Consider the following 24,909-nt stretch of genomic DNA (forward strand, 5'->3'; position numbering starts at 1 on the left):
TATAGTCACTACGCATAAGTCTTCACACCCTTGGCCCCACATCGTATCATTATATAATATTCTGCTGGTCAAATTATCCGCCTAAGATTTGCCAGGTAGTTATTATATCCAACTTATCACGATAAAAGTCATCCTGCTAAATAGCAACTGGCCTCAATATGCAAGAGGAGTTTTGTCACGGGTGCTTTAGGTATTTTGGGCGTCTTATGGCATGACTTGGTGAACGTTTGGTAGGCGGTATCGTTAAGATGCGGGCGGTGTAATAGGTGGGGGTTTCAAGGGGGTGTTAAATACTTTTGAGTAGTCACTGTAAAATCCCTCCTGAATGTATTGAGTTGTAATTTACAGCGAAATTACCATTTCAAATGTACTCATCATTTGGAGGCATGGTTTTTGGTTGGAGTGTGCTTAATATTGGATAATGCACGTGATCATTGAATTGCAGGGCGATTGGCTATGAAAGATCCATTCGATAGTTGCCGCCCTCAAATTACTGCTTCCATGAATAATTCTCCGTTAAACTGCATCAACTTATAAATGTCAGATTACGATCATAGTAATTCATTTTTTTCCCTTACATCTAATTCGAACCGTTTTTTTATTCCCGCTGTATTGTGGGATCTTGACATAGTCCAAGGACGCAGAATTTTGATGGCCCTCATGATTCGAAGATTAGATGCTGATGTTATCCCTAATCCCGGAATAGTGACTCCTTATCCCCAAATAATATCATAGAATATTCTCTCGAGTTGATAGAGCGGATTATTGTATTTCCATACCGGTAGACAGCACGTGACCTAATGAATCAGGTAGGTCAAGGCGGGGTTGATTTACTATTGGTGCCCCTTTTGGTGGAAGTGGGTCCACAAAAGAGGAGGTTTCGGTGCGGCGCGCCCCGTTGCCAATGCAACAGACCAGACTTCCCCAGTAATAGGACTTCATGGAAGGTTATACTGATTAGATATCTCTACCAACAACCGTCAATTGCATCACAAAATAAATTGGACAAGATGAGTGCATTCTAAGGCTGATCTTGGCATTTCTTTGCTTCGATGGGATGGAGAAGACGGCTCCTGCCAATAGCGTCTCTTCTCTAGCCGCCGGCTGCTGCACGTCGTGTTCATCATGGGGCTGAGCCTCCCCAGTTGGCAAAGATTTTCCCTCTATCTTACAGGGCTTCTTTTCTTCTCTCAAGTCTCCTCCGCTCTGCTTTGCTCATAGTGGCATATGTTGTCCCAATAAGCTAGGCTTCTATTGCACACCAAACATCAGGACTTTCGAAAGGTCGCGCGGATAACTGATTTTCAGAATTTTTCTCTCGCGTTGAAGCCATGTCAGATCCTGCGGCGTACACTATAGGCTGGATTTGCGCCTTACCCGTGGAATACATTGCCGCACAAGAGTTTCTCGATGAAGAGCATGACAAACCGAGCTTTGTGTCGCCCAACGATGCCAACGACTATACGCTAGGCAGGATGAGCGAACACAACGTTGTCATCGCCGTATTGCCCGATAGTGAATATGGAACAGCTTCCGCGGCCAGTGTAGCGACGAACATGCTCAACAGTTTTCACAACATTAGGATCGGCCTCATGGTCGGGATTGGCGGTAGTGTACCAAGCGACAGCCATAATATTCGTTTGGGCGATGTTGTGGTTAGTACGCCTCGCGGTGGCGAGAGTGGTGTGTTTCAATACGACTTTGGCAAGTCGATCCAGGACCAAAGTTTTCAGCATACGCGGTTCTTGAACCAGCCACCAGCTATTTTGCGCGCTACAATGTCGGGGATTCGAACACAATACGAGAGAAAAGGGCATCAGCTCAAGGAGGCTATCAACGGCATTTTTAGAAAGAACATAAGACTACGTCGGAAGTACAAACGGCCAGAACCAATTACGGATAGGCTGTTTCTTCCCGAAGCTATCCATAACCAAGCAAGCTATGCTATATGTGCGGTTGATCCTTCAACGTTGGTACTACGGAGTGAGCGGGCCGACGACGAAGATAACCCTACCATTCACTATAGCCTGATCGCTTCTGGCAATCAGTTAATGAAGGATGCTTTGATTCGAGATCGGCTTACCGCGGAAAAAGACGTCCTCTGTTTCGAAATGGAAGCAGCGGGGCTAATGAATACTTTCCCATGTCTCGTCATCCGAGGCATCTACGATTACTCGGACTCACATAAGAACAAAGATTGGCAAGGGTATGCAGCTATGGTGGCAGCTACATACGCCAAAGACCTTCTACAGAGGATCTCTCTCAACAGAATTGAAGCCGAGGAGAGAATAGGTGCTGTTGTGTCTGGTTGGTCTAGCGCAGTTTTATAATTATTACGTGAGGAAATATTAACCTAGGGAATACTTAGATGAGCTGAAAGGCATCCGACATCGCTTAGATCAAGCATACAGTCAACACGAACGGCACTTTAGTGAACAGAAAGCAAGAGTCTTAACGGACCAGCAGCGCAGTTGTTACCAAGTATTCAAGATCATCAATTACGCGGAGCAAAAGAACATAAACCCTAAACGAGCTAAGGGAACCTGTCGATGGGCTCTCCGGAGCTCTGAGTACATCCGTTGGTAGGAGAGCAACCGCAATGACCTTCTCTAGGTGTCGGCTGACCCAGGCTGCGGCAAGTCTGTCCTAGCCAGATCAATAATCGATGATTACTCAGAGACCTCTCATCCAACGGTGAGAATATATTACTTTTTTTTTAAAGACAATAATAAACAGAACAATCTTGCTACGGCACTATGTTCGGTGCTTCATCAGCTATTCAGCCAGCAGCCTCATCTATTACAATATACCATTCCGGCCTGGGAAAAGAATGGAGGGACGCTCCGACAAGAAGTTGACGAACTTTGGCGGATCTTGATAGCGGCAACATCAGCTAACATATCCTGTAAGACGATTTGCATACTCGATACGCTTGATGAATGCCGTGAAACGGATCAGCGCCGATTGATTAAAAAGCTCCAAGCGTTTCATCGCCAGCCATCTTCATTAACAGAGGAAACCTGTTTGAAATTCCTGGTGACCAGTCGTCCCTACGATCATATACAGGATCACTTTCGAGCAGTCACCGATTCTTTTCCACATATACATATCAAGGGGGAGGAGCAGAATGACCAAATCCATGAGGAGATTGATCTGGTGGTGAGGATTCGGGTGAGAGAACTAGCTAGGACAGTGCCACTGTCACCGGAGCTTCATCATCGAATCGAACAGCAGCTGCTTCAAATGGAACACCGTACATATCTTTAGCTACACCTAGCCATTGATGATATCCGCACTACCTTCAAAGACAGCCTCCGGCCTACAGAGGATTGGATCACGCTGATTCCGCCTTCTGTGAATAAAGCATATGAAAAGATACTCTGTCGAGTTCCAGCCGGTCTAATGAATAGAGTCAAGAAGATCCTAGAGATCATCGTGGCGGCACGGCGTCCTCTGACAATAAGAGAGATGGCTATGGCGTTAGGAATTGCTACTAGCTCAGGATCACCAACAACCAAACAGGCTGGGCTAGCTCCAATTGGTCTTGATGGCAAGCTTCGGCGATGGTGTGGCCTGTTTGTCTTTACGAACAATTCGAAAATCTATCTCATCCATCAAACAGCCAGGGAATTTCTCATTAAGAAGAAAATTTCGAGCAATCCCACTTCTGCATACTGGAACAGTGTGACTGATGCGGAAGATCAGATGGCTAAGATCTGTTTGAGGTACTTGTTGATGGAGGATTCAGAATATGATGAAGACGAATCGGGCTCCCTTACTGGAAGTTTCTTGGAATATTCAGCAACACATTGGCCCGATCACGTACGAAATATGGCTTTGACTTCAATTCAAAAAGAAACTGACCGAGTGCATCGATTATACGACATAAGTGGGAAACCCTTTTCACTGTGGTTTCCTATTTTTTGGAAGGTAGCCGGCCCATACCGCGAAATTCCTGTGATGAGTGCACTTCATCTGGCAGCATTCAATGGCCATGAACAGGAGGTACGATCTATACTTAGCGTGGATAAAAGGGATGTCAATACACCTGATGATACAAAAACATATCCCCTTATATGGGCTTCATTGAATGGGCACGATGAAACTGTGGAACTTCTGCTAGAGCGAGGAGCCGATGTCAATGCCCAGGGTGGATTATACGAAAACGCCCTCTACGCTGCGTGTTTTAAGGGACACGACAAAATCGCACAGATGCTGCTAGAGCGAGGAGCCGATGTCAACGCCCAGGGTGGATTCTACGAAAATGCCCTCTACGCTGCGTGTTTTAAGGGACACGACAAAATCGCACAGATGCTGCTAGAGCGAGGAGCCGATGTCAATGCCCAGGGTGGAGAGTACGGAAATGCCCTCCAGGCTGCTTGTGCTGGGGGACACGACAAAATCACACAGATGCTGCTAGAGCGAGGAGCCGATGTCAACGCCCAGGGTGGATTATACGAAAACGCCCTCTACGCTGCGTGTTTTAAGGGACACGACAAAATCGCACAGATACTGCTAGAGCGAGGAGCCGATGTCAACACCCAGGGTGGATTCTACGAAAATGCCCTCTACACTGCGTGTTTTAAGGGACACGACAAAATCGCACAGATGCTGCTAGAGCGAGGAGCCGATGTCTATGCCCAGGGTGGAGAGTACGGAAATGCCCTCCAGGCTGCTTGTGCTGGGGGACACGACAAAATCACACAGATGCTGCTAGAGCGAGGAGCCGATGTCAACGCCCAGGGTGGATTATACGAAAACGCCCTCTACGCTGCGTGTTTTAAGGGACACGACAAAATCGCACAGATGCTGCTAGAGCGAGGGGCCGATGTCAATGCCCAGGGTGGAGAGTACGGAAATGCCCTCCAGGCTACTTGTGCTAGGGGACACGACAAGATCACACAGATGTTGCTAGAGCGAGGAGCCGATGTCAACGCCCAGGGTGGAGAGTACGGAAATGCCCTCTACCCTGCTTGTTTTGGGGGACACAACAAGATCGCACAGATGCTGCTAGAGCGAGGGGCCGATGTCAATGCCCAGGGTGGAGAGTACGGAAATGCCCTCCAGGCTGCTTGTGCTAGGGGACACGACAAGATCACACAGATGCTGCTAGAGCGAGGGGCCGATGTCAACGCCCAGGGTGGATTATACGAAAACGCCCTCTACGCTGCTTGTTTTGAGGGACACGACAAAATCGCACAGATGCTGCTAGAGCGAGGGGCCGATGTCAATGCCTAGGGTGGAAAGTACAGAAATGCCCTCCAGGCTGCTTGTGCTGGGGGACACGACAAGATCACACAGATGCTGCTAGAGCGAGGAGCCGATGTCAACGCCCAGGGTGGATTATACGAAAACGCCCTCTACGCTGCTTGTTTTAAGGGACACGACAAAATCGCACAGATGCTGCTAGAGCGAGGGGCCGATGTCAATGCCCAGGGTGGAAAGTACAGAAATGGCCTCCAGGCTGCTTGTGCTGGGGGACACGACAAAATCGCACAGATGCTGCTAGAGCGAGGGGCCGATGTCAATGCCCAGGGTGGAAAGTACAGAAATGCCCTCCAGGCTGCTTGTGCTGGGGGACACGACAAGATCACACAGATGCTGCTAGAGCGAGGAGCCGATGTCAACGCCCAGGGTGGATTATACGAAAACGCCCTCTACGCTGCGTGTTTTAAGGGACACGACAAAATCGCACAGATGCTGCTAGAGCGAGGGGCCGATGTCAATGCCCAGGGTGGAGACTGCAGAATTTCCCTTCGTGATGCTTGTTCCGAAGGACACTACAAATGTGGCCGAAGCCCTTTATCGCGCGCCGCCCAGAATGGAGACCAATCCGTGGTAAAGATGCTCCTCGACACTGGCAAGGTGGATCCCGACTCGAAGGACAAAGATGGCCGAAGCCCTTTATCGTGGGCCGCCCAGAATGGAGATGGAACCGTCGTCAAGATGATCCTCGCCATGGGAAAGATGGATCCCGACTCGAAAGACGAAGATGGCCGAAGCCCTATATCGCGTGCCGCCCAGAACGGAGACCAATCCGTGGTGAAGATGCTCCTCGACACCGGCAAGGTGGATCCCGACTCGAAAGACAAAGATGGCCGAAGCCCTTTATCGTGGGCAGCCCAGAACGGAGACCAATCCGTGGTGAAGATGCTCCTCGACACCGGCAAGGTAGATCCCGACTCGAAAGACAAAGATGGCCGAAGCCCTTTATCGTGGGCAGCCCAGAACGATGATGGAGCCGTCATCAAGATGATCCTCGCCACGGGAAAGGTTAATGTCGACTGGAAAGATAATCATGGCCGGACTCCCCTGTCAAGGGCCGCCGAGAATATAAACGTGGCCCCATTCAAGATGTTACTCGCCACGGACAATGTTTATACTGATTCAAAAGACAAGAATAACCGAACACCACTGTTTTTGGCCGCTAAAAACGGAAGAAAAGACGTGGTAAAGCTGCTCCTTGACACTGGAAACATCCACGTGGACTCGAAAGATAGCTGCAATTGGACGCCATTATCGTGGGCCGCTAGGAACGGACATGAGGCGGTGGTGAGGTTGCTCCTTGCTACGTGTAACGTTCATGTTGACTCAGGAGATAATTACAACTGGACACCACTATCATGGGCTGCACAGAATGGACATGAGACCGTCGTCAATATGCTTCTCGACACGGGAAATGTCAGCATTGATTCGAAAGACATCTACGGCCGAACCCCGCTGTCATGGGCCCGCAAAAACGGGCATAAGATGTTGGCCTATACCCTCATCGGTATGGGCAGTGTCGAGCCTTAGAGCCATGGATGGCAAGCTTCAAGACGACGTGATGATCGTACTGTAGCGAGAGATGCGGACGATACTATGAGAGTTCCATTACAATTGCTAGACCTTGGCCTTAGATCGATGTCAACAAAAGTTGGCACTGAGTCTACCAGAGGGAGTGGACACGGCTCTTATTTTGACCGATGGAGCAAGGAGATACGGAGTATTTTGCTCTCTGTTCTGTCGATTACCAAGGTTGAATACATGGATTTTGTCATTTTATTTATAGTATTGCATATCATTGATCCATACCATACATTGTCGTATGGCCAGATTTCTGTCATGTTGTTTAAAAGTGGGATCAAATACCCTTATGCTAGTTCTACTGTGCAGGGTATACGATATGTCGCTCATATGAGGTGACATGGCAGTTATCTCGGGTAAAGTAGATCAAAATAAAGTAGAGACTGATTTTTAGAAAACTAGAAGATATTGTCAGAAGTATGGAGGATCTATCTGTATGTGGATTTCTGGGTATTTCTACAACGAAAGTTAAACTTAAATAATAAATTATTCAATAATAGTATGATGTTTTATTTGAAAAACAAATTTGTTCACTATATTTCCAAATACCAGACAATACCTACACAGTTACAGTGACTGGACATAAGTAATTGCACCCCTTGGCCCCACACCCATTCTATTACGTAATGTTCTGCCAGCTAAAAAAAAAACCTTTATTATAATTACATTAACTAATATAGCACATAATTAAAGGGCTAGTCTTATGGATCTAGTAAATGAAGAATACAATCTTTGAGTCGCCAAAAAGCAACCTCGCGTGCTATTTTGAAATGGTACTGTTTATAAACAGTGTGGGCTTTAGGAAGGCGGTATCATTGGTGAAGGCGGTGGGGCCAAGGGGTGCAATTACTTATGTCCAGTCACTGAATCTTTATATTAATGTCTGTCAAATAAAATATTCCCTTAGTGTCTTGGCAGTGGGGCCCGAGAATAGAATGGCCATGCTTGGGGCGGAAGCTGATTTCGCTAATGACTGTACCTCATTATCTAGATACAATCATGCACTGGGGTGTTTTTCCACAAGAAACGGACAGATAAATTAATCGGATGAGATTTTAGTTCTGCATTTTTAAATCTCTCGCTTCCACTTAAGACGAAAAATTATACAGTATCGACCGCTTTCGCCTTCGATGTTGGACAAAGTAGAGCAGCCTTTTCAAACCCTAGTCATAGGAGTCGCTAAGCCGTATTTGGTTAATTTTGTATTGAACGATCCGTCACAAGGCCGACTGGTATATATAACACAACGAAGAAAATTGAACACACCAATATAAATTGAGATATAGGCCTTTTAGCAATTCAAGCTTGGTATTCATCTCATTGGTACAGCCGTATGATCTACTTCACTTGAAATCAAGTCGGTAACCCCGGGTCAATGTCTCATATAAAATGAGCGTTTCACCGTGCTCAAGATGTTGAAGAGTGGCCCAAAATCGTCCTTCTACATCCTCATATGTCTTCAAAATATCATCCAGGCTCTTGTCTTCTTCCAGAACTCTCCGGCGTGTAATTTCGTCCAGTAATTTTTCACCAAACATAGCATAATTTTCCAGCGCATTTTGTCCAACCCGGATAATGACAATATCATCCAGCCAAGATGACCTCCGATTACTCCCCTGGTCAATGCATCCACACTCCTTTTTTGAGTATCTATTAACTCCAGAGTCACGGAGCTGCCCAAGGAACATTGAACGACAAGTCGTTATGAGATACAGTTGTTGCAAAACAGACACGGATTCGTTCAGGCCATTGAAATGTGCTTCGTGTTTCTCAAGGTCACGAATAGCAGAAGTTATGCAGGTCATGCAACGGGCTTGGTTTTTTCGTTGAACTGTCCCGGAGTACTGGCTGGAATTTCAGCATATTGCTCTTATAGCCTAGAATTTCCACGTACCAGCGTATGATGTTAAGGCAAGTGCTCAGCGCATGGAATAACGCCAAAACAACCTCCTGGAGTTGATATATGCCATAGCCCGTCACCGACATCTCCGTTATATGAGAGGCGTCTCCATTAGGTGAGGCCTGCTTGGTCATAGCATCGCAGACTTGTAAGCAAAGCAAATAGAATGCGTCAAGTTGCCGACTAGAAAACCATATGGAGCCCAGTAATGTGTCTGTAATGATCTCATGCCCTCCTCAAGGGCACTGAGGTCAACAAGTCCAGTAGGTTCCAGCTTTCTAATGATCTCCAAAACCAGAGCCGTGGATTTAAAAAGTTGATCTCGGAGGGAAGGTTGAGGCTGAGCATTCATTTCGGCTGTGACAGCACACGGCACGCTAACTTCGCGTTCGAACGAGATTCTGACTCAAATAAAGAATTTGTAATGGCGAAAACAAGTAAGCTAGATCTTGGGTCGACCATTCGTGATTGACCGTTAGGCGTTGTCCTGAAGGTGGGGTAGTGGTGTTTCTGCCAGCGAAGCCTCCACTAATCAAATACCGGAAATACTAGGCGGTAAGCCTGCTCACGAATATATGCGTGAAATTACAATATAACTCACGTACGAAGCAATACACACTGAACTTCCGGAATAACTCGCAATATGTACTAGTGTGTCTTGGCATAAGGGAAAGGAAAGAGTGAAGTTGTTGCGCCGGTTTCGGGACGGACTGTACTATTGAATGCAATGTACATAAGAAGTTTCATGTCATGGGTTATTCTTCATCCTTTTCTGACCGTTTCCCCGGAATAATATCGTATGAGAGGGGAAATCCTTAGATATAGAGAGGCTGTTCGTGGTCGCGAGAAACCTGATTGTGTTCCCGTTTCAGACTCTGTAGTTTGCCAAATTTATAAATATACAGCATAATGAGAGAGCAGGCAACGGACAGGCCAGATGTAATCACGGTCAAAAGTACTATGATAGACCAATCACCATTATAGGCAGTGTATAAGCTAACAATCGTAGTAAGAAAACCAGCTAATGCATTAAGAAGCGTAGGACTAACAAAAATTAGGCAAGATCTCCTATCATTAATGCGTGACACTCATATAAAAATACGATTAATAAGCCAAATAAAATTCCCGCGATACTCCCAGAACAGCCAGCCTATGATCGCTAAGCCCGAGACAAACAGTATATATGCCGTCGCGAGAAGTAGAGGATTCTGGATAGTATTTAGAATCCACTCCCCGGCTTCATTTTCGGCGAGCCCATTGTGGATAGTGTTCGACTTTTAGAGAGACGTGAACGTCCCAGGAATTACCAGATATCCAGCAAGAAGTATCTAGTGCGCTGTACTAGCAAGAATGTTATCTTACCAGGGAATTTCGTCCGCTTCCACGATCATTCGTACGTAACTGGATTCGAAGGGCTCGTAAGTCAAACCGCTAGCTTGATTGTCAGGACGAATAGAGTATTGAGTCGCCATGTCTCCATTTGTGAATTAGATAAACTGTCATAGGGAGGGCAGGCTCTTATTCTTTAAGACACCCTACGGCACATAAAACAGATCGCACGAGAGCCTTTGGTAGAACGGAAACGAAAGCCGAAAGCATAATCCGATGCAGGCGACACCACCCACCGCTCGTTCCTGTCCAATAGAAAGGACGGAATCTCTCTGCCTTGTTTTGGCTAGATCATAGGGTGGCTACTTGGAATATGTTTACAGTACTTCCGGAAATCTGTCCCTTTTGTCTCCGGGAAGCGTCCACATGACCTTCGTCAGCTTACACCCGCTAACGCTACTGTCCGAATCACTCATACACTTACGAGACACGATACGTAACTTATTATCAAGAACCTGTGTCCGAATATAGGGCTACCGTTAATGTGAACTAGCACCTTTTGGGATTAGGGTCAAAAAAATACTGAAAGAGTGTATATGGTGACACCAAGTTCCGGACGTCCTGTATCAAGCTCTGATTGTACGGAGTACTGTGTACACTATCCAACGATTATTGAGAGCCAGGGGAGGTTACTGTACGCCATAGTTAGTTAACTAGATAAACCGGCAAAATATTACATAATATAGGGAGGGGGTGTGGTGCTAGGGGTGTTAAAATCTTCGCTGCGTCAGTGTACATACAGCTTACTACATGCTGTTCGATTGATTCTGATACCTCTTAACGCCAAGATACGTTAGTCTATATTAGGATTAAACGCGGAATATACATATTCCTGTAACTATATCAGAAAACAATGTCGGGACGGGCCGCGATGCTGAACCGCCCGACCGCAACGAACACGAAGATTCACCACCAAACCACCAAATAATTATCACAAGCTACAGACCCTAACAGATAGACCTCTGACACCGCAATCCCACTCCAAGATATGCTCTCAGAACAGCCACGATAAGATCCTTCGTGAAATTCAATCCCTACGCCATGCAATCAGCCCTTTCGCCACCACAAGGTCCCCGTCCTATACAGACGTTGCCCGTACTCCTCCAACCAGTCACCCGAGCAACATACGGACTCTCTCAACGTCGAACACAACACCAACCACATTCACCGACACGTTATATTCCACAATAGACACCTCGAAGATGGTAGAAAATGAAAACGAGAGGATTTCCGCAGGCCAATCCGAGCGGCGGTTGAGACAGAGATCCGGACGATAGAAAACCACATGCACTGGCACTGTCGCGGTGTCACGGTGGATCCGAAAACACGAACCGGATCAGGATAGCTGAGACTGTTCGATGCCCCGTGGCCGGTCCCAAAGCGCCAGGAACGAGCTCTGCTGAAAAATGCGCCATGGAAGGAGATAAATGCCAGAATGGCGGACACTCTGGCCGCCACTCCATCAGAAGGCACGGTAAGACTAAAAACCGACCGACTGATGTCTGCGGTGTAGGATGCGGTGTAGGATGCGGTGTAGGATGCGGTGCATCCCTCGACACCGAGGGCCAAACCGTCACCACACGCAAAGCGATGGTGGACAGCAGATTTGACACAGCTCCGTCATATATAAACATACTGTAGGAATCACGCCCGCTCTGAGCAACGGGCTGGGCGAAAGAAATCTCACCTAGAAAAGACGGCCGAAGGTGCGGCAAAACAATACCACGATGCCATCCCGCAACAAAAGAAAAGGCACTGGAATGAGTTCCTTGCAGACAACGATAACTTATGGAAAGCCGCTAAATACCCGAAGTCGGGAGAGGATGCAGCATTCGGAAGGTACCACAGCTTCAAGGTCTATCCCCAGCAACAGCGCGGCAGCTATTCACATCGACGGTGGCCCCGGTGGTGACTACGCCTCCAATGCCTGGATGCACGCTTTCGAGGATATGGCCATCGGACCGATCAACCGCGTCCAAAGAGTATGAACGCAAGCGATCATAGGGACATTCCTCAAAGTTGCGACCAGCGTAGCGGAGGCGGAGGCCCACACTACCACTACACAACACTAGTTCTAAAGACGGGTCGTGAAAATATAGACGGACACTCACATCCTGCCAGGAACCAACCCTCTCCGCAGGAATACAGCGCGGTTCAAGAAATGCAGAAGATACCACCGTTCGCCGTTGTATCAAATAACAAAGGCGCTGAACAATATCGAGATGGAGACACTCCAGACCATCAACTCATTTGCATTGGTCTTATCAGATCCCAGCGATACGGACCGAAACGGGCGGAGTTATGCAGATTGCGGTAAGCAGTTCGGTACGGAACAATTTGGTAGGATTTGGGGGAGTGATCGAGAAGCAAATACCTCGTTATAAACTGAAACTGAAGACCTTCTTAGTCACAATAGGGGCAAGAGCAGAGCAGAATCCATACTCCGGGGAACTGGTAGCGATGGCACACGCATTGAGCACACTACCAGGACCCAAACAGTGTAGAATCTCGCTCCTCACGAGTAACAAAGCGGTGGCTCTCACGCTAAGGAACCCTCGACAACGGTCCGGCCAGAAACACTACAAAGGCTTGCTAGACAACGTCGGGAGACACGCCAAACAAGTGGTTACAGCACTCCTAGGGAACACACTCGGTAGCTATTATGGAAAGAACCGAGCGTACTAGCTTAACTTCGGATCGGTATAGCTAGATTAAATAGATATCTCTAACGTAACGAACCAACGTCGCGTAGACGGATTGGTGTGTATATAGATAAGCAAGGGAGACCGTAGAGCGCTTCCTCTTTCGATATCGGAAGTGGGCTGTATCCTAGACGGAAATACTGCAATATACCTATACCTACCAAAGGTAATATATCCTTTTTCCTAGGCGGAAAACCGCCTCCGGGTGACTAAAGCTAGACGCGCTTCAACTGCTAAGGATAGGATGTTGAGCACTTAAAGAAGCGCCTTCAAGCCAGTCTACTAACAACGTTACTAACCAACGAGGACCCGCTACGAAGGAGACACGGCACATGGACACTAGAACATATATTGATATATCAGTGATAGTTGCCCTTTCGGCTTAGCCGCCGGGCATTAATGAATTGTGTGTGTATCAAGCTCTTGTCTGCGGAGCGTCCGGATCTCAATTATCCTCATTAGCCTTGCTTCCGATGCGAATGCCTAAAGGCAGAGTTCTGAAGTAGTGTCGCTTCAAACTCCAGGCCCCCCAGGGTTGGCAAGATGCAGGAATTCGTCCTTTTAATAAAATCAGCGATGCCACGAAGAGAAAAAGCTCGAGGTACTGACTTTTATCAGCTTCTCGGCGGTTGTATCTTCCTTAGCTCTCTGCACAAATGAATGGGCCAGCCGTGAAAGCGGTGATATATCAAGGTCATGGCTTAAGCCAAGAATTGCGGCGGTCCGGTCACTTAGGAACACTACGATTGACCCAACGTCTTGGATATCCTTCGGAATCGTATCAGAGGAATGCTCCTTCAATAAGCTTTCGCCAATATTTGCTTCTCGTGAGTTAGCGAAGTTCAAATTGAGCGGACAAGACGTACCAAGCTTAACTTCGCCTTACTAAGTAAGAAGGACGTTGCTAAAATCTAACAAGCTATATGAAGTCCTCAAAGCCGAATAAATGAATTTAAGCCCTTCTAAGATCTCCCTGCAGACTATCGCTATATCCGCATCGCTGAACTAAACATTTCCTACAACACAACCAAGACTGATTGCCAAGTGCTCATACTCATAGACCAAATGAAGTGTATCTCCAGATTGGAAGTAATCAATTAAGGATAGAATGTTTCTGTGACTAGCAAATTTCAGTCCTCGAATTCGCAGTTTTCCAGCGTCACGGTCCTTGATCAGACAAATAGGGAGATTCTCAGTGTCTTTCAAGGCTATTACTCCTATTCCAGCCTGGTCAATATTGTATGTTTTGTGATACTTTTCTAGTGAACTTTTCTTGGAAAGAGTAAGAGATGCGCTCTTTTCGTTTGGTTTAACGGAAACGTCTATTCGGTGCACATGGCTTTTCTCGAACGGCTTTTTCGGCAAGCTTGCTTTACCCACGGCGTCCTCATTCATGCCGTTATCTCCTGTATTGAAGTCGGATTTCTTCGTATTGGCATCTCCTCTATTCGGCTATAATTGATTTGGTAGAAGAGTATATCGTTCCATTCCGTAAATTCCGTGTTGGATCCTGTGTGGTTCAATTCATAAATAGATAGAATAGATAGTGGATGTGTGTTGCTCTGCGAACTTTTTCGTTATGCTTTTGGCTGAGAGAGAGTCGTCCTTGATTTAGGTGAAAAAAAAGAAATTTGGACATGGCCATTTAATTAGCTAGCCGTGCCCTACTTCCTTATTCCTGACAGACACTTTAGATGGAACCTGTTGGCAGTCCCCAATTGGCCAAGATAAACCAAAAGCAGTGTCGCAGCATTAGTCTGCCAGTCGCCAGCAAGAGAGACGCGTCCGAAGATCCTTTCAGTCACTACACCAATAACATGCCTCCTAAAGGCTTCATTTTTACCGGTGCTATGTCATCGTTAGATTGCAAATTGCAAGATGGCCTGTAGAGAACAGAACGTTCCCACGATTCTCATATCGTTGAAATTGAGGGTCGCGGCAATCTTGATAGGCCAATTACCGTACTTTCGGAAATTGGTGTCACCACCTGTAACATTTTCCCACCCAAGATGACGCTAGGCCAAACCCAGTTAGCTCAAGAATAAAACCAATCTTTTAAGTGTATGTAATCTTACTATGTATATCAAGGACACCTTTCCCATCAGATCTCACACGGGAGGTTTACCGAAGGCGAGGCTTAGCTAACCTATGTCTATGAGAGAGATACTGCTTGAAGGTTGATATATGGATGGTATGTATGGGATGGTAGGCAATTCCTCGCAGGCTTTTCTGCATCGCATCTACTGTCTACTCCTACCAATATATAGAAATTGTATGTATTCACCTAATTGGAAATAACTAGTATAGTCTTGTCATATCAAAAACCATGATAATGCTTAGGAGACACGATCTTTAAAGCCTCTTTATCAGCAACAATATTAGCTGGATCCATCTTCCTATAGAGGTTCTCTAATGATCGAAAATGCTCAGATCTGGCGGCGAAGTACCGAGTGAGCCTAGACAAGCGACTCTCGGAGCTTTCCGGTAGGCTTTCCATTTTATTAAAGTTCGATTGTTCTAGATTAGGGTACTTCTATTCCTACTAGTCTCTTAGCTTAATAAACTCTCTTTTGGGCACTATCTAACTTACCAACTTCTTATCACTAGGGGGTCACAGTTTATTATTAACTAAGTTATAGACAAACGATCCTTACTAATGATTGATGACTAAGTATATATCCGCATTACAGAACTTGGTAAGCTTGTGAGCTTTGAGTTTCAATATATGGGATCGTCTCGTGAATTTGACTTGGGAGTTCCTGTTAGGATTAGGCCTATCTATGGCTTCAATTAATAAGGGAATTCAAATGAGATAAACCTTTTTATATGGGCTTTTTATACAGAAGAAAAAGGTCTTATACTTATACCCTAATTTCTTTTTATATCATTATTTAAACACGTGATAAAAACATAATCTAGGTTCGATATAGGTTTAGACAAGTAAATGTTTCTTGGGATAAATATTCTTTGGGCCTTTTGATTCGCGCTTGCGTCTCCTACCCCTGATAGGGCTCTGGATTATATTACAGCTCTGGCAAGGTTAGCGGTAGGGATACCTATGGTTATTTTGGCTAAACGAAGACCGTAGGTCTTGTCTTAAAGCAAATGATGCTATACTCTCTAGGAAGCCCCTAATCCTTTAGCGCTTTTTAGAGCTGGTCTATATATATATATTGACTGTGTGTTCTAGATGGTGAGTTAAGAAAGAAATGGAGCGGTTGTAATATCTATATGAGGGGCAAAGACTGTCTAGACCCCTAAATCTATTGATTAATCTACAATCTGAGATATAACTAAGCCCATCAGGGTAGAGATTTTCTAAAGCTTGGATCACCATCTGTGCCGGTCCTTTACAGCGTATAGACCTGTAACACTAGAATGGAGTCGTGGTATTTTCTGGCAATGAGCTAATGATAAAGAATAATCTAGAGGTGAGTAGTGTAGTTACCGCATCCCAGGCTATCTGTGTATTTCCGATTTAGAGGACGATAAGATTGTGATAGTCCTTTATGGCCTTGACAGTATTAATGATATGAGGTGTATTTCCTAGAGGTACGTCTAGGTGATAACTATCACTTTTGACTGAATCATTCAGATGATCTCTCTATTTTTTCCACTCGCTATCTATCTTTATGGTAGATATCTATATATCAAATCCCTGGTGTATGAAACTGTTACGAAAGATGTGGCGGAAATGTGGAGTCTAATCACTCGGCTACGCTTTTCTAGTATCTAATGATAGTATTCTTATAGACCTTATGGCTGTGGGCCAGATTTGGTGTGAGACTTGATATACAATCTCTCTTGCGAAATTGTACTTTAGTCTACTGTCTTGAAAGGAACCGATTCTTTATAGATCCGCTGGGGTAAAAAAGCTTATAATCCAATGGTTAGTTCTATTACGATAAGATCAGGAATTATCGACTTATAATGGGGCCGCGGCGGTAGCCCTTCCTCTAGATTTCAGTTAGCGCTAACTATAGAAACTAGGGTATAGGGTAAGCTTAAGGCTATATTCTCTATATAGTTGGTTCGTTTTATGTATTATTGGGACGTATTATTCGGAAGTCTTATTATATTAGTAGGAATATGAGCTAAATTGATCGTCGAACTTGCCGTTTTCGTCTCCTGAGTCATGGGATATGTTGAAGTTCCCTATCACAAAAGTACTTGTGTCTCTGGAAATGCTTGTAGTTACTATCCTAACCTTCGGACCGGAGTGTTATGGTCCGGGTGGATCTTCTTAGGTGGTATTAAAAATGTGATGATACTCTCTAAAAGCACTTTTTAAGGCAGAATCGAAGACCTGTGAATCGTAGCAGCTATTATGTAGGAGCTATTAGACCTATTTAGCCATATCCCCAAAGACAGATATATAACTAAAGATTTGGTGAAGAAGTAGAGGCAAGATAGAAAAGCGTCTTGTACAGAAAATTTGATATGCTAATGTATTGAATCGCTCCGAGCATTCTATAACATCCCATACCATTACAAATAAACCTAAGATGATAAGACTACCTAAAATACCCTTTATTAGGCTTCCTGATTTGAAAATATATATAAGGTGCCTAACTGACCGGAACTTGTGCTAAGCGCGAGGTCTATCACATCTTGTATTGTGTATGGGTGTAGGTGTTCCTGAACTAGAAGTAGAAACTCTAACGGAATTACCCCCCTAACTCTACTACTATTGATGGTAAGAATTGTGGGGCTCATAGTCGGCGGAAGAATATTTATGACTAATGGCCTCTGGTAGAGGCAATAGAGACAGTCTTTAATAGTGAACTGATATTCTAGCCCGGAGGTAGGGCTTCCGAAAATCTGAGTATAGTGGTTGTATACTGTATGTCTATATGCTAGAATATGTTGTGCGGAATGTAAAAGGCAGACTAGGCAAATATGATTGCTTTGTATGTGAGATACCTGACTACTGAAGGACTTGAGTTGTTCTTTGCGTAAATTTGCTGAGGATACTGTGTTCTCCGAGAAGCGTTTATATAAGTGCGAAAAGTGAAGTTCTATTAGATTAGTTTCTTTTGCCGGATATATATCGGTCTATAAAGCCTTCGAAATGCAATATGTTGTATTAACAATAGAGCAATACAAAGTTTTAAATATTATGTGGGGATTCGTGGCTATCTGATGTCAGCCTTAGTGTATGAACTGGAATGTGGAGATAGGACCCACTAAGTATCTCGGGTACATAATAATCTATAAAAAGCGCGGACGAAATTGTGGTGGCTAATACAAAAAGAGGGAGATTGGCGTGATGGCCGATCTTAAGATAATATGCTAAATGTGGCTTTGTGTATAAACTAACTGGGCGATCCTTCCTCATAGCTTTTACGAAATTAAACGGATGAGAGATATCCTCTATGGTGTGTTGGATGGCTGATTGAAATAATGCTATTAAATGTGTCCTATTTGGCCGAGCTTGATTTTCTTGTTGAATGGAGGAAATGGCGTCGACCTATTCTGTGATCGACGCTTTGATTCGTTGAAATCTTGTGATATCAGAGAAATTATATTGTAGGTATAAAGATATAGAGCTGGAGAACAACCCTGATAGATTGTTATACCCGCTTTCTTGGACTTTCCGGTGGAGTAATCCTATATTATGTATACCCCTCTCTTCTTTTGTTACCGATGGGCTATAAACAAATATCGCCCTTGGTAAATGTTGTGATGAAAATGAGGACGCAGAACGAAGCTCTAAATAACTGATAAGAAAGTGTATGACCTTGTCAAGATAGGTAGTGTTGTCGATGAAGATGCAAACTATATCTGTGAAGACAAAAATCAACCGTAACCACAGAACTAGTAGTATTTTGGCTGCTGAATAGTTATTCTAAGAAACGGGATGGCTAACGCCGGTATTAAGTCTCTTGGCAGTATAGAATTTGTCAGTGTTCGGGATGTTACTATTAACTAACAATACTGGCTGGCGGCTTTGTAAAGATGTAATATTGTATTGCAGCTTTATTGGAGCCTTAGATTTATGCCTTTTTATATTGTTTAGAGGGTAGAGCTGCTGAAGAGCGTGATTCTTGGTTTTCCTACCGAGGAATATATATAATGATGGATATTGGTTATCTTGGTCGTATAACTCGGAGACTACACACCATAGCCGGCCGTAGTCTTGGATTGTAAATGTGGAATCTTCACGGGTGCTGATATCGAGCTAGCTAATATCTATCGAATTTTGTATGGCGAAAGTAAAAGTGAGAATAATGCTTCTCTGGTGCCTTACGGTGCGAAATATTTAAATATAAATCTAACCCTTTTATTTGACCAACGTGTTTTATAACTAGGGTGATAATATCATCCATATTTGTGGTGAATAAGACCTCTAGGTGGATTAGTTCCTAAAAGGGATTGGTACTAGGAAGGAAATAGACTTCTTATCTGGTTCTTATCTTGATCCACTTTTACTGGTATAGATCCCGGACTATGTACTTTTGTTAATGTCTATTATCGCCTCTACTAAGTCTAGGGGCAAAAGTCGAATAGGGATAACAATAATAGGGTTCTATAACTAATATCTAGCTCTTATTATCTAATAGTTGGTGGCGCTGTCCTAGCCATTGGGAGTCCGGCGTTTAAGAGTAAATTAATATATAAGATCTATCTCTGGTATCCGAGACTAATTATTCTTCTGCTGTCTTGCCCTGAATATGTCGAATTACAACCATGATTATGACTATGAAGCATCTCTGGGAATTAATATCCTAGATGGTCTGTGGGAGACCTATGATCCTTTGCTCTGTCTTGGTGCCAACGAACCCCCGTTTTTTATATAGGCAGACATTGATTTATACAGCTAATTGAGTCATTTCGTTTAGTAGTATGATGTGGTCATAGGAAATGATGGTCTTGAGTCCGAGGTGTGCCCGGAATCGTCTAGGGATTGTTTGATGATAGAGTTATACTGTGGTGGGTGTGACTATGGGATAAGGTATCCTTATCTGCCTATATGTCTCAACTAGAGCTGATAGTCTAGCAGCCAAGCTGATGTATTGCCATACCTATCTTCAACTAGTCTATACAACCCCGGGGAGACTAAGACTATCTTGTATGAAGAGCTATCTATTATCTTGAAGGAATTTACGAGTATAATAAACTAACTTGGTGTCTTTTCGTAAACGCTGGGTAACAAGGTTGATGGCTTAAATAGCCGCTTCGACGATATGGGGCACTGTCTGGATAGTATGGAGTACTGTATGGACAGTATAAAGTACACCATAGATAATTTGTCTTACGGAACAGAAGACTTGGAGGCTAAGTTCAAAACTGTTAATGAGTATCTACTCGAGGTTATAAGGTAGGAACGGATAGTAATACAAGAGTTTGGTGACTTAGTAAGTCAATACCATAAGCGAGAGATATAATGAGCTAGTGAGGTTACAAATTCTATGATATGTGTTGCTATTTTCTAAAGGAGATAAAAAGAAGCCTAAGTATAATAAGACAGCAACACATAGATTCACAGGCTAGGAGCCTTCCAATATCCAATTAATGTCTTGATATATTTAAGAGTTCAGAAATATCCCTTAGTTCCACTTCTAGAATCGGATCTTTAAAGTATTAGATACTGCTGCTCTGACTTGTATAGGCGCGCGGTTACACAGGCGAGGGTATCTTCTAGGGAGCTGAAGATACTAAATATGGTTTCTTGGAACTATAAGAGTATCTGTTTGGTTTCTTTATGTCACTGAAGCTTAGCCCTAAGATATCTTATTTTATATACAGTTTCTTCCAACTAGATCTTGAAATCTGGCGATTTTCGTTTTGCACATTACAACCGTGACTGCAGTCTCTCGAGGTTGGATGACGTGTCTCTAAGGTATAGAATTTGATGGTCCGCGGGAGTAATCTCCTTGTATATGGGATCGAGACGTTGGCTATGACTTATTGTGATTTATAAAAAATACAAGTAGGATAGTAAGAAGTTTTGATCTTTATGTTGGTACGGAAACCTTGGAGAGATTATAGGAGGCTTATAGAGGCAATACGAATTCTAAAAGCACACATATATTATTAAAAATGCCCTCTATTACCTAATGACGCAAGCAGAGGTGATAATATAATGTCACTTACCTAAAATATGTCTCGGAATATTTGCTAGAGTATTGATACTAATACCTGTCTAATTTTCCCACTACATAGCTTGCTGGATTATTATTTTATCTAATAATATGTGGGTGTTAGAGTTGGGATTTATAGATAAAGATATCCGCACCACTATTGAAAAGGCTTAGCAAATCTCCCTGGGATACTGAAAACGACTTGCGACACTGAAAACAACCTGTGATACCGATCAAGTCCTATGATACTGAATACTGTTTATAAAGTAAATATTATTATCTTGCAGCTTGTGTTTAGCTGTGTATTGTATGTCCTATAGTGGTTAATAATTAATAAAGGAAATGAGCCTTCTGGTCTTTATTGAATGATAAAGGTTAACTAAATCCTTTAAGCTATGTCTTCCGAAGCCTAATATCAAAATTCAGAGGTAGTGCCACCATCTGTAGTAACTATTCTTCGAGTAAAGCCTAACTTGATTTGCATTACATAAGACATACGCTGATTCTACTTTAAATCTAGGATCATGTAAACTCTATAAAATATGACGATGATATCTTTCTCTTGGTAGAGAAGTTGTTGTACTAAGAGTAGCAGTCAAAGTATTATTAAGGATAATTAGAGTTTAGAATTAACAGCGATTCCGTGGTATATTAGAAATTACATGTCTATTGCGAAAGGTCGCTTTCTGGGATGTAGTATCAAAAATCGTAGCTTGAGCTGTTATTATGCTATGCCACAGAAACCTGCCAAGCATTGTCCTAAAGCCTTTAGTTAGAAAGGGAGAAAGTACAAGGACTTAAGTCTTGTTTTAATGACTTGTACCCAGCTATTGATTTATGGCTACAACAATGGAATCAAGACAAGTAGGGGTCTGGATGTGTTGATGATAAGGGGATAATGGAGCATTTTTTGCTAGAGAACCGATGTTAGCGAGAGCTGATCAATTGTCTTCAGGCTCTCCTCTATGTGTGTGAACAGACCGTGTATGACCTTTAGGATACTCTAGACTAGTTGTCTTAACGACTCCCTATAGGAAACGTAGGTTAAGGTGGGCTATTTAGGTCCTCTGTTTGTTTGTCGGAAGAATCGAATATCGAGATTATCACGGATATATCTTCTACCGGGAGCTAAGGTATTAAAAAATGGATTCCGCGCGCTCCGTGAGGTTCCTAATTTTATTTCTTCCGAGTTTATGTAAGAGTATTCTTTCCTGTTTATTGGTAGCCTAAAAGTCTTAACCTACTTCCGATGTGAAGGCACCGCATATTGAGCTAATATATGTAGTGCGCCTTGGCCGGCACGGGAATTAAGGCAACGAGGTTGTAGATGGACGAAACTGCTGACTACCTATAACGTGCTATGTCTATAGCCTCTGTCCTTGTCTAGGTCTAATGTATAGTCATAACAACCGATAGGACATACGCCCTTTAGATCCTTTTACTTGGTATTTGCCATGAATTCTCCTACTCTGCGTTTTGGGACAAAAAACGGAATCGGATGTAACCTATTTACGCGCCGTTGGTGACTGGGACCTTTAGCGTAACTGGGTTCCATGGAAGTGGGCCGAGATTCCCCCTTTAGGGTCGCCAGGGGTGTAAAACTCTAGCGAAGCTCGATTCAAGCGGTTCGATCCGCGCTAATGATATGCATACGGCGTATGTTACAATTATTGAGCCTCGTTGGGGGATAGGGAAAGATAAGGAAGAAAATTAAAAAAAGTAATAATACCATCCAACGCGATGGGGAGGTGTTGGGGGCAGAACGTCACTAGTGTGGAAGATTTGGAATGGGCGGGCAGCTCCTGCGCCTTCATTTAGGTAGTGATCTCCGTAACTATGGTAGGATTTTAATTTCGGGGAACACACGGAACGTGGAACGTCGCTTCTTTGTCTCCGTACTTATTCTTGAACTTTCTTATCCATGACTTGCAGGGATCGACTGCGGAGCTCAGACCTCTGTCCTCATTAGCCAATCGGCTCGAATGTTGGCCCGAACCGAGCCAGGACAAACTCAGGGATTCTGTCGCGAGTTTGAGACAGTGTCGCGGTTGGGGTGGGATCGCAAGAACAAGGATCAGCGGTCAATGAACGCCGAAGAGCAGGTCACATTGTAGCAGCACTATTTCGGGGTGTCCTTGAGCTGAGATTGGAGGCCCTTGATGGAGTTATCGGACTTTCTATACGGCCGAATCTGCGGGCGAATCTTCTGCATATATCCTTATAGGTGGTATATTCCAGTAGAAACTTCGCTCTCAGGTGATATACAGAACCCTAAAAGGTGTCCTACACGTTTTAGCAGGTCTGAAAAGTGACTTTGTAGCAGCAACTTAGTTGGTTAGTTACAGGAAATTGGTTGTATAATACCAAGCCGAAAATAGCACGGGAGTTGGTAGATCTCTAGCAGCCGGACTGGGGTATCGGGAATAGTGTTGCAACATTTTCCGTGATCAGGATAGTAGCTGCAATGTATTACCACACAAAAGCTTGATGGTTGTATGAATACTTATTTTATCTAGAGGTAGGTAAAACATTTCTTTGTACTCTCTGATTAGTTTAGGCTCTACTATCTTCGAGGCTAAATGGGGATTTTTGTAGATCTACCATTCGAGTTATTGAGATTGATTGTCGTTAACCTCGATTACTACTCCTTGAAATCGTTTTCTCTTGTGAATAAAAGTTGCAGATCAATCAGCACCCTAGATATCTTCTATACGCTTAAAGTCGAGTTCTCGGAATAAGGGATGAAGAGGCTAAAGGGGCTTGCAGTTTCTACTTTAGCGCAATATGTGAAAATACTTCATTATGATACATCAGAGTTGATCGATCCATATATGTGACTTTGAAGCTTTTTATCTAGCTTATTACTGATCTTTCTAGTGATATAGTATAGGGACTATTTTTCTGCCTGTATTTATATATCACAGGAGTATGCTAGAGATTAGGAGGATTTCCGGTGGGAGCTCAGAGGAAAGCAATTTTCCTATAAGGCAATCTTTCACTATTTCAGCGGACTTGCAAGAGCTCAGAGTTTACTTTTAGAAGAGCGGACGGATATCCAAATATTTGTGGTATTACTTCGGTATCTCTCCAACCTAAATACTATTAGGCTCTCCTTTTACGGAGCAAAGGAAGATTAACTTATTTGGTTTTCTAATCGCGTATTTCTTGGGAACTCACTTCTCACTCACCTTAAGACGGTATTTAAGGGTATCACTACAGCTCAGGCGACAGGATTAAGCTTGAAATGTTTTAAGATTGATAGAATGCATTCCAAACTGACCTCTAAAGACGACAATATCCTCGAAATTGCAACAGTTGCTTTAGCGAAAGTCGAGAGCTTGACGCTGATAGACAGCCCAGGGTTTCTGGAGTTAGTGTCCTATGCCCCTTTGCCTTCCTTGCGACGGCTGGAACTAGCAAAGTGTTGGCTTGTAGGCCTGAATTTGAAAAGGTTCCTGAAAGCCCAAGATGGGAGAGTACTGCATGTATATTTTAAAGACAGGAATCAACTGTACCATGAGACATGGAACACGGATGACGACTCAGAACTGAAAGTTCGGACAGAATCCTTTCTCTACTCTGGGAATATTGGCCTACAGGGATGTCTTTTACTTACAGGAGATTGTATATATTAAACGAGGATTTTACGGTAAACCTTCGAAAGTCTTAAGATAAATATAATACTGCGACACTAAAAACCGGTCGCATAGGAAGTAGCAATACATAAAGCAGCTAGGAGGTTTATCATTAATATCTGATTTTTGGCTGAGATAGACAAGTAAATTTAGCTTTTAGGTAACAAGAAGCGAGCTTCTTAGCGATCAATTTGCCGAAAGCGACTCGCTCAGCATATATATAAGCTCTAGAGCCTTTGAAGTCAGACTTACTAACATCTCCGATCAGTTAAGAGGCTTCAAATCAAAGTAGACCCTACCGAGGTACGATTGAAGACAGATACCGAATGTCTCTATATATAGCAGATAGAAGA

The 24,909-nt window shown here is 43.8% G+C and overlaps 5 protein-coding genes across 5 annotated transcripts; 3 read left to right on the top strand and 2 right to left on the bottom strand.

The window, feature by feature from the left end:
- Positions 1-1,331: 1,331 nt before the first annotated feature.
- On the top strand, positions 1,332-6,795 carry N7516_007341 (uncharacterized protein; the record flags this gene model as incomplete). The annotated part of the gene is given in 6 exon segments (XM_057220061.1): positions 1,332-2,307; positions 2,369-2,578; positions 2,630-2,694; positions 2,737-3,253; positions 3,278-5,226; positions 5,239-6,795. 6 exon segments carry the CDS (start codon positions 1,332-1,334, stop codon positions 6,793-6,795), a joined length of 5,274 nt encoding a protein of 1,757 aa, XP_057074152.1.
- Positions 6,796-8,876: 2,081 nt separating this feature from the next.
- On the bottom strand, positions 8,877-9,098 carry N7516_007342 (uncharacterized protein; the record flags this gene model as incomplete). The annotated part of the gene is made up of 1 exon (XM_057220062.1): positions 8,877-9,098. The coding sequence occupies one exon, from the start codon at positions 9,096-9,098 to the stop codon at positions 8,877-8,879; it is 222 nt and encodes a 73-aa protein (XP_057074153.1).
- A 2,764-nt stretch (positions 9,099-11,862) lies between these two features.
- N7516_007343 (transposon I factor) lies at positions 11,863-12,123 on the top strand (the record flags this gene model as incomplete). Its single annotated transcript, XM_057220063.1, has 1 exon — positions 11,863-12,123. One exon carries the CDS (start codon positions 11,863-11,865, stop codon positions 12,121-12,123), a length of 261 nt encoding a protein of 86 aa, XP_057074154.1.
- A 234-nt stretch (positions 12,124-12,357) lies between these two features.
- N7516_007344 (reverse transcriptase) lies at positions 12,358-12,820 on the top strand (the record flags this gene model as incomplete). Its single annotated transcript, XM_057220064.1, has 2 exons — positions 12,358-12,448; positions 12,552-12,820. 2 exons carry the CDS (start codon positions 12,358-12,360, stop codon positions 12,818-12,820), a joined length of 360 nt encoding a protein of 119 aa, XP_057074155.1.
- A 587-nt stretch (positions 12,821-13,407) lies between these two features.
- On the bottom strand, positions 13,408-14,289 carry N7516_007345 (uncharacterized protein; the record flags this gene model as incomplete). Its single annotated transcript, XM_057220065.1, has 2 exons — positions 13,408-13,718; positions 13,959-14,289. Coding segments are annotated over 2 exons (642 nt in total), but the record flags the coding sequence as incomplete, so codon positions are not given.
- Positions 14,290-24,909: the final 10,620 nt, after the last annotated feature.

Source organism: Penicillium verrucosum, assembly GCF_028828655.1.
Source record: "Penicillium verrucosum strain IBT 35672 chromosome Unknown utg000002l_segment0_segment0, whole genome shotgun sequence".
Taxonomy (NCBI): domain Eukaryota; kingdom Fungi; phylum Ascomycota; class Eurotiomycetes; order Eurotiales; family Aspergillaceae; genus Penicillium; species Penicillium verrucosum.